The following is an 11218-nucleotide window of genomic DNA, read 5'->3' on the forward strand; positions in this document are numbered from 1 at the left end:
AAAAAACAAAATTTAGAAGAGATGCGTTATTCTAGACAAAATAAGTAGAGGGATGAAAAATGTAAATTTAAAAAAGTAGAGGGATATCATCCCTCTGTATTCTTGTCACTTCGAGCACTGCGAGTAAACTGTATACAAACAAAACCATTTGTCGTTTAGTGATAGGAGCTAAAAATTTAGTAAACATAAAACAGTTTTGAGATAAAATGATCGCTAAAATGATTTTTAGTAAACAATTTGCTCTCATCACCTTCGCGAAAATGCAGTTCTCTGTACATTTTAAAAGTAGTATGTATTTATTGTATTTTAGTTAAATCAGCTGTACAGACAATAAACACTGACTGATGCATAATTTAATATGAGATATAATGTAGTATAATATGGAAATTTATATAACAATATATTTAAAGTTGTTTTTAACTAATTTGATTCATATACAATCATATTTATAAGAATTTAACAGTGTCATATTGCTACATATATATATTTTTTAAATTTAAGATTTGTTTAAATTGTATATAGGTGAAGCAGAAGGGTTAAACATCAAATGACAATGACACCATATATTTTATTTTCAAATGATTTGGAAAAAATATAGAAAATAAGATATGTACTATAAATTAAATTAATTATGTTGAAATGGAAATAAGTAATGTGTAAACTAGTTTATTTATTTCTAAAAATTTGTTAATAGCTGATCTAGACAAAATACAAGAAGTAGTTTAAATAAGTTTACAAATAAATATAAGTCAATAACAAGTAAATAATATAAACCTAAGTGCAAAGAAATTTGAATATGGTCATAAAAACTTAAAACACTATGCAGTTTTGGATTTGATTAAAACTTCTTTGTTACTTTTGATGAAGATACAAGTGATATAACTCATATTAAGTTCTAGTGACCTAATATTAACCGAGTGTTAAAAACTATTCTTAAGATTAAATATGCCATTTGTTGGTCTATGTTAAAGGCTTAACATACATTTTTCAATTGCATCAATAATATTCTGTAATCATAGATATATATTATAGATATATTATGTTTAAGAAATTAATCTATAGACCTAAGTAGAGAGATATTATGTTCTTTCATACTTCTTTTTTAATGCAATTCAATTTTGGTTATTATTGATTGTTTCAAAATTGGATTAGTAAAGCTTAACCATAAACTTGATTTTCTTTCAAAATTAAAAACACTATGGAATACTAAATTTTTCTTGAAATTATTCTTTATAAGGTGTTACATAATTTATTTTTTTCTTAATGGTATGGCAGGTCAAGTGACAAACATATTATAGAAAATTACAATTTATTAAAAAGTGTATTACTAGTAGATATAGTTTTAGCTGATAGAAGATTTACTATAAATTAATCTATTGGTTTTTATTTTGTTCCTAAAAAAAATACTTTATTAAAAATTAAATCATAGTCACATCCATGTTCTATCAAAGACACAAAGAGAATGATACTTTTTAGGATTAACATATTTTTGAACTTATATCTAAGTATGAATTTCTTAATAAACACGTGGAGATACTTATAAATATGTATAATTTTGTTTTATTGTATCTTCAGATTGGGGAAAAAAATGTTAAAATTCTGTAAATAGTAATTTATTATATATATAATATATCTAACCTTGGTTTTTAGTTATTAAGGTTAAATGTATTGTTCAACAAATAATGTTTAAATAAATATGTATATATAAATATCTGTACGGGATGATTCAATAAACATACTAACAATTTTTTCTTCAATAATGTTTTATCTAAAATCATGTTTTTATTCTACTTATGGAGTGTTCTCAAGAGATCCAAACTTCTATTTATTATAATAAAAACTACTTATTTGTTCTATAAATTATTTAGCAGATAATTTATCTAAAAATTTGACATATTAAAATCAAATTTTGAATGAGTATTTTTTGAGTTATTTAACTTTGTTTACAAAGGATAATAGATCCATGATAATGGCAACTCTAACAATTTAGTAACAAACATTAATCTATTAATATTTATAATTTTTAAAAATAATCCAAGCATAATAATCCAGTGGGTCAAATAATATATTGATTTTATATTTTTGTATAAAATAATTTTAAGGTTCATCCTTAATATAAATATTTTGATAACTGAAAAACTATTTCAAAAAATTTTGATTTGGGTACATCAAAATTCAAAATAATATTTATGCACTAGCTAATTGATAGGGGAGTTTACATTTGAAAAACACAAACTATAACATAACTATAATATAAAAAAGTAATACAAAAAATATTCTCAAGAATTTGAATAAATTCATTATCAAATGAAAAATTGAGGGTAAGCATGCTTGGTGTATTACCCCTTATATAATGTGTTTTATTTACAAAATGTACATTTTTATTTTTAGGTTTTCAGTATACATTTAATTCTAAGATAATTTTAACAAATTTGGATTACCATCTTTAGTACACATATCACGAATGTGTTTTAACTTTTCATGAACTGTATTGGTATCATCTCACATTATTTTTTATTTTGGTTTTATTCACTTCATGATTAATTAGGTTTTAAGTTATTTATAATATAATATAATCTATAATGAGAAAGTAATTCAGGCAAAATTACTTTTTAAAAAAACTAGTTAAGAGGACGTTATACTAGCATTTGTCGTCTGTCTTACTAATGTAGATCATAATAAATGTTTATTCTGCAGAACACATTTTGTGATGTAAGCTTTAATATTATAGTCAATTTACCTATTATCAAACTTAAAGGTAATAATGTTATCTAGGGCATCTCATAGGCATTCATTCTCATGGTATTTTAATTTTTAAGCAAGTTACGAGCATTTTAAAGTTTTAATATTTTACATAACCATAACTCACTTAAAAATTAATAAAAGCCTATGAGATGCCCTAGATAATATTCTTACCTTTAAATTTGATAATAGGTAAATTTACTCTAATATTAAAGCTAACATCACAAAATATGTTGTGCTAAACGAAAATTTTCTATGATCTACATTAGTAAGATAGAGACAACACATGCGGATATAATGTCCTCTTAAGTTTATTTACCATTTCATTATTAATCATAATATGTTCTACATACAAGTTATTTGGTGACCCTACAATAAAATAAAATCTTTATATATTATCATTCAATTCCCAAAAGCATTTGCATTTGAATTTGATAAAAACATATGTATGATTTTTATTATAGTAAGTGGATATTTCTGTAGTCGTTATGCTGTTACATAGTTTGAAAAGTATAAAGAACGTAAAATAATATTAATGACAGTCTAAAATTATTGCCTACATATCAATAACAATCATATAATAGTTTTAAAATTGTCACAAATAATGCATGTTATTGATAAAATATTTTCCAATAAAAATTTAAAATAGTTCCCTTTACTATGACATTTTAAGACTTTGAAGTTAAATATATAGGAAGTGGGATGTATATATATAATATCTGTATAATAAAGTCATGACCTTGAGTAAATGAGTATAAACTCCATTGAATCCGCATTTACAGTTCATCTGGATTTGCACAACTAAATGGAAAATGTAGATAACTATAAATATTTCATTTTTATCAACATAATAATGTGGTTATTTTTGAGATTGCCATTGTAGAATAATTTAACATAATTTTCATTGATTTCCCTTCATTAAGTCAACTGTCTAAAGAGATTAAAAATTGCACACCAGGTTAAATTAATACCTATTAAACACATTGTTTTAAAAGAAAATTTGATAATTTATCATTTTTTTAAATGTATTGTTACTTTTTTTTAAGATAGCAGAATTTTAGTATAGTTGTTTTACTCAAAAACAATATGCCTTAGTACAGGTAATATTTTGAATGTTTGATTACTGAATAATTATTCTGTGATACTATGAAGACTAACAATCTCATAGCTGATACAATCATGTCTCTAAGATTAATAATTTAAGAATAATGTCAACATTTCTAATACAATTTAAATGATTGTTTGATAAAACAAATTGTATCATTGAGGTAAAGGGGTGGACATAACTTTATTAAGCAATAGTCAAAAAGTGTTTTAAATTGTAGATTACTTTGTAGTTTGTATCTTAAAATAAAAATATAGAAAGAAAGCAATTTGGCTGATTTAATTTTTAATTTAGTAAAAATAAAGATAAATGAAATGTATAGTCCATATCTGTGAACATATTATTGCTAATTACATCTTACATTATTGTATATTTGAATATTTGTGTTGAGTATACCAATATGTGCACATGATGATAGAAAAACAAATATTAATTACAATATCTTCTGTGTTTTATTAACCAAAGTTGTTTTAAATAAAAAGGTATAGCTAGAATTAATTTGTATAGTGTTATAACATTAAAAATAAAAGTCAATAAATAAACAAATATGTAGTACATCCTTAATTAATTATAAAAAATAGATGACACAAACAATAAAATCATAAAATCATCTAGTACTTTCTAGAGATTTTATACAAAAATATTATCTGAGAAATGAAAAGTAATCTTTCTTGGTAACATACATAAGTAGTGATATATAAATATGAATTTGTGTGACATATTAAATTAAATTACAAAATATTATTTCAAGTTATAACTGAGTATTATTCAATATATTATCTTTTATTTAATTTGACTCATCATCTGATATAATAATACATTCGTCTTCAAATGATTTATTTTTTATAGTATCGTCTACATTGATTATTTCTTCTTCGGCACTTAATTCAGAATCATTAACATCAGAAGAATTATAGGATTGTAATCGCATAAGGTAATCATTGCGTTTATCTAATAAAACTTTAATTTCTTCATATTCTTTACTCGTTTGCGCTGTCTTTCTATCATTTTTATGTGGATTGCCTTGTTTTTTAAAGTTTAAAATCTGATTATCCAGTTTTTGGAGTTCATTTTTTTTCATTTGGTGAGCATGACCTACACGGGCTCTTTCTAGTAATTTAGTTAAATGGTTTTTGTTCATTTTTTGTAAATTTCTTAATGCATCATCACATTTAGTCAATTCTTCAAAAATTTCATCATTAACATCGGCATCCTGTGATGGTGAATAAGGTAGATTTGAAGATGATGTCACCGGCTTACTTTGATTACCAATTAACCCTAATTTCTGCAATTGCTTTCTAATATTTTGTTCCCCATAAAATTCTTCACAAACATTACTCATTACTTCTGGTTTGTCTTCAGCATCACCATCACTAACACTATCATCATCTGTATCTTTTTGAGACATATTTGAATGCTCTAAAAGTGCTGCAATAATTTTTTGGTATATTGGTGTTGATTCATTACCGTCGTGTGCAGCATTATTAGCTTTATTTATTAATTCTACCACTTCAGGGGGTACTCGATCAGTTAGTCGAAGATTCGTATTTGACTGATGAGAGCATGAAGCTTGTAGTTTTTCCATTTCTAATTCTTTATGTGCCCAGCGTTTTGTATAATGTTTACCTAAAGGTGGTATTTTACTCAGTTTAGAGTCATAAGACATAACTAAATTTTCTAACCAATTGAGATCTTCTTCGGTTACATCAGCAAGATAAGGATCAACCAGAGACCAAAATTTTTTTGCTGATTCAGTTTTGTTTGGAGGTAGTTCTTCTGTGTCAGAAGAAAGATATTCAAAATTGTTTAAGTTTGAAGAACATTCATCATTGTGAAATGTTTTTACAGCAACTTTTGTTTTGATCACAGGTAGTTCAGAATTATTTTCTGTTTTATTTTGAGAACAATCCATTAGCACAGAAGCAATCAAATTAGAATCATTTTTAATTGTTTTTTTGCGTAAAATCACATCAGATAAGAATGATTCAAGTTCCCATTGAATGCGGTCTAATTGATCATCTGTTATAGTTTGTTCACTATTTTCATTTTGATTTATTATTGACATGATTGCTGAATTATGTTTAAATTGTAGGGATTTTAATCTGGATAACGAGAGTACTCTTTCTTCAACAGCTGCATGCATTTGTACAGTTGATGTACTATCACCTTCGGTATCATTAGTTTTCAGTACATTAGATGACAATGATTGATGTGATTTTGAACCTGTTTTAGCTGATTTTTCACTACCTCTAGTTCCTCCATCACATTGAGTTTGTTTTTTTGAAGACATTATGATTTTTGTATTATAGTTAACAGCAACCAAGCCTGTTGATTAATACATAAATTTATTAATTTTGATTTGGAATTGTTTTAATAATTTAATTAATAAATAACAAAATAAATTTGTTCTGCTATTAAGATACAGAATAACATTGTTGTTTAGCTATAACATTTTGTTTTTTGTGAAAATGTTAAAGAACACATTGTAAATATTAAAATATGGTTTTATTCTATTCATTAAATAAGTTTGGTTGTTTATAAAAACAATGTGTTTTGGTTATTCCTGCAAAGATGTGATATTTTAAATATAACTGCTTAGCTATCTTAGTAAATATGAGTATACCAAGTCACTAATGAATGTGTTAAATAAATCATTGTACATGAAAAATGAATCTGAGTGAAGGCAGTCTTTCAGACTAGTATATTACCAAGTATGTATACATTTTTTTTTTATCTACATAGTTACACTTATGTCTTGAGTGTAAAATAAATATTTTAATAAGTGTACTGTACATAATGTTGAACCAACAATTTTTAATACTATCCCTGCATCATTTGTTTATAATATTTTTAAGTTATAAATCATTGTTTAACAAAAATAGTTCTTAGCGATGACAGTTTATTAGCCTATATTATTTACATGTACATTTTATGATATGTTTATATTGTTATTAAAGTAATTTATTTTAATATTAAAAATAATAAAATAATAGTACAATATGTTGTAATCAATTTTATATTGAAAACAGCATTAAAAAAAGTCATTGTGTGAATAAAATACATCATTAACTATATGTTAAGAGGACATCATACTTGAATGTGTTGTCTCTATCTTACGAACATAGAACATAACTAATTTGCGTTCAGGGAATCAATTTTATGCTGCTAATTTTAATATTAAAGTAAATTTACCTATTATCAAACTTAAAGGTAATAATATTATCTTGGGCATATCATTAGCTTTTATTAATATTTTAATTTTAAAGTGAATTACAAGTATTTTAAGATTTTAATATTTTTCATAATTAATTAATTTACTGGCAACACAGGGTATGATGTTCTCTTAAAAGTTTTAAGTACCCACAAATAATATTTTTAAATTACAACAAAATAAGTAAAATATTTATTCTTCATTTAAATATGTAATTTTGTCCAAATTTGTAATTAAAATTTCTATTACAGATACTATTTAAGAGGACGCCATACTCGCATGTGTTGTCTCTGTCTTACTAACGTACATCATAACAAATTTTCGTTCAGTAGAATACATTTTGTGATGTTAGCTTTAATATTAGAGTAAATTTAACTATTATCAAATTTAAAGCTAAGTATATTATCTAGACAATGACGTATGATTTTATTGATATTATTATTTTAAAGTGAGTTATGGACATTTTAAAGTTGTAATATTTTGCATAGCTGTAACTCACTTTAAAATAATAATATCATTAAAAGCATATGTCATTGCCTAGATAATATTCATACCTTTAAGTTTGATAATAGGTAAATTTACTCTAATATTAAAGCCAACATCACAAAATGTATTCTGCTGAATGAAAATTTGTTATAATGTACGTTAGTAAGACAACACATGCGGGTATGGTGTCCTCTTAAGTATATTTTATTCGATATTTTGATTATAAGATGAATTATTTATGAGGAACTTTGTACTTAATTTTCAAGTTTGTCATAAAAATGTAATCATTCATACATTTTCCATAACAAAATAAATTGTAAACTATTTTAAATTTGCCATTTTGTTTTCAAAATTTGAACTTAACAGTCATGTTAAAAAATATTGTGCATATGTATCCTAAAATTGTTTTAATAGCTATAATAATAAAATGAGCAATCTTATACTTAATTTTAATACTTTTTAAATGAGCGAAAAAATTGTTTTGCACTTTTATAGAAAAAAAAAACTAAAAAATATCAAATTTCATACTTATTTTAAAATTTCAAGTATCTATATCATTCTTTTTCTTTTTTACTACAACAAAATTAGAAAATAATATGATGAGGAATTGTTATAACATGCATACATATTAAATTTTGTCAAGTTTTTAAAACCATACACTCATAAAAATTGTAGAATTATGCTCAATTTATTTTTAATTCTACTGCAATAATAAACTTATGTGTACTAAATTTTCAAATAATAGGTATGGATTAAGAAAATATGAATTTTTAATTTCAAAACAATTTCCAAATTTTCGCAGTTTTGACAAAATTTGTAAAATTCTAACTAAACATTTTTAAGTTATAGTAAAATATTGTGACTGTTTTCGTTATTTTATAAATGGTAAATTAACAACTTATGAGAAACTCTATAATAAATTTCAACCAACCAAAAATATTGCTCAAAATACTTAGAAAATAATACCATGTATAAAAATACTAATATTAACTTTGAAGAAAATGTCAAATACCTAAGGTTAATTGTTCAGTTATACCAAAAAACAAAATAAATTTATCTAAAACTATTATTATTGTGTAAATTTTCACGCTTTTCCTATAAATTATTTTCTTGAATAGCACTAGATATTTTTACTTTTGAGTCCACAAAGTACCAACTAAATTTAATTTGTAAAAAAATCTTAGTTTTTCAAAATTAAGCATATTTAGTTTTTACTGTCCTAAAAGTTGACAACAGACACAAAAAAAAATAAAAAAATAAAAACAAATATCATAGTAAAACATCCATCATTTCATACAGTATTTAAAATGACAATTTAATAATCATTATTTATACATAAAAATATTGTTCATTAAAATATATACTTAAAAAAAGGAAAATTCCATTTGAAAAACTAAAAAGTTTAAATAATAGAAAAAACAATCAATTTGTATTTAACTAGATATATTACTAAAGAACTAAAAATGATAAGAATTAAATTGAAGTAAAAAAAAATATATAGGTATACCTATATATAATATATTTGAAGACCAGCTATATTTCCAAACTTAATTTACTAACTTTTAAAGCTGAAATCGCCATATTTACAGCTTGTACTAGTTTTAAATGGTCTACATACTGCAGCAAGCAAACAGTTCAAAAACAAACTATTTATACGAACTAGTTTATTTTTATTGAGGTTTTTAATGGAAAAATGTTTATAATATTATTTATTTATTTTCAATATTAAACATAATTATAATAAATTAGTTTAAGAATGGGAAAAACACACAACACTAAATTTAAATATATCTTAATACTTTTTTAAACAATGTGCCATAAAAATCTTAAAAAGCTGCACTTATTTATCATGTTTGAATAATATTTAATTGCATAACAAAAAAAATTTGAATTATAAATGTTATGACTAGCATAGAAATTTAAATTTTTAATATAGTTCTCTAAAGTGAAAAAAAAAATTTGAAACTCTTGTACTTGGGTATAAAAATATTTTTATTAAGTTTATTGAGAGAAACAAAATTGGATTTCAGAATTAGCATTTTAATCATGAATTAAAAATAAATTAAACAATTGAATGCATAAGAAAATATTTAATTGTCTAACTTAAGTAATATTACACTTATCTCTCTCAAACCCATCAGACCAGTGCTCGAATTGAAAAAAAAAATTGAGGACGGACGCTGGTTTTAGTTCAGAAAACACCATTCCATAGCAAATAAATTGTTAACTAACCCGTTGTGAAGTTCGTCCCCCACACCCCCAACACATATAGTAAGGTACTATAAAGCTAGTATTTTTTCTCGCTTAATTAAATGAAAAGGACGCTGAAATCTATGAAAAAATGAAAGCGGACTCCGTCAGCCTGCGCCCCCCTCCCAATTCGAGCACTGCATCAGACTTGTGCAATATATATAAAATGTATTTATGTAAAATCTTTTTTTTTTTAATGATTTTTAAGTTATCTTATAGTATAATTACTTATGAAAACAACAACAAAGGATAGTATTTTTACACAAAAATTGTTTACAGTAAAATTATTGGTAAAAGATGGTCATACAATAGTAATTAGACATGTCCAACAAAAAATTTAAATCTATTATTATTATTGCCGTTGTACGTCTTAGTGCTTGACAGAAATCTGTTTTGAGGACTATTGGAGGAGGAGAGATTATACTGTAAAGTATAATTAGTGACACTACAATCAGTCTTTTAATTATAACATTGATGGTAAATTTAGTATCACAATAATTATGATAACCATATTATATTAAATTTACGGACTAAGACATAATCTTAGATAAATCTTAGTCCGTGATTAAATTCTAGCTGTTATAATAATTTGAACATAAATTAACGAGGTATGAATATAATGGTATATAATATAGATAAAACTGACCTCTCCGATTGTAGGCGATTGAAATAAATTATTTTTGTAATACTATCAACCAATATTATTTATTTTAATTTAAAAACCATATCATAATAAGTAAAGTTATAAGTATGTAAAAAAAACAAGGCCCAACTCTCGTGTGGTGGAAGCAATCATCGCTATTATTTAAATCACAACGACGCACGAGGTACCTACGCGTCATCTACAAATGAGGTAAATAGCTACGGTTACGTTCTGTGGATCACAGACTTACTTGAAAACCAGACGATCGAGCAAAATAATTCTCAATAACCAACGAGTCACGTCGATCCACTGCGTGTTCGCGTCAGAAGAATGGGATTTGTAGCAGAATATCGGATTTGTTCACGATGATGAGCTATTTTACTAGGTACTATGCGTAGGACACACTAAAGGAATAAGACGTATGAATGAAAAAAAAAATAAGGAACATAAAGTCATAAAATCGAATGAGTCGAACAATGTACGCATGATCAGACATGGTTCCACGATGATACGCTGCACGTTGGGTGCTGGGTCGGCGGGAACGAAATTGCTGATATCACACTAATTTGGTAGGGACTCCAGCTGACAGACGCGGCAGAGTGTAGACACGTGTTGCAATGTTGCCATATTTACATATATTAATAAATAATAATTAAATATAATATTATTTATAGTTAGAGTACAGCACGAATACACGATTATTTATAATCACATATTATTAATTATTATTGACACGGTTTTAACTTGTAAATAGAGCAATAGTTAGATCGACTAGACGATA

General features: G+C 24.8%; 1 protein-coding gene across 1 annotated transcript; it reads right to left on the minus strand.

The window, feature by feature from the left end:
- Positions 1 to 4276: 4276 nt before the first annotated feature.
- On the minus strand, positions 4277 to 10962 carry LOC132927561 (transcriptional adapter 3-like). The gene is made up of 2 exons (XM_060992112.1): positions 10688 to 10962; positions 4277 to 6172 (listed from the first exon to the last, which is right to left on the minus strand). The coding sequence occupies exon 2, from the start codon at positions 6135 to 6137 to the stop codon at positions 4635 to 4637; it is 1503 nt and encodes a 500-aa protein (XP_060848095.1). The 5' UTR covers positions 6138 to 6172; positions 10688 to 10962; the 3' UTR covers positions 4277 to 4634.
- Positions 10963 to 11218: the final 256 nt, after the last annotated feature.

The sequence above is a fragment of the Rhopalosiphum padi genome, chromosome 3 (genome assembly GCF_020882245.1).
Source record: "Rhopalosiphum padi isolate XX-2018 chromosome 3, ASM2088224v1, whole genome shotgun sequence".
NCBI lineage: Eukaryota > Metazoa > Arthropoda > Insecta > Hemiptera > Aphididae > Rhopalosiphum > Rhopalosiphum padi.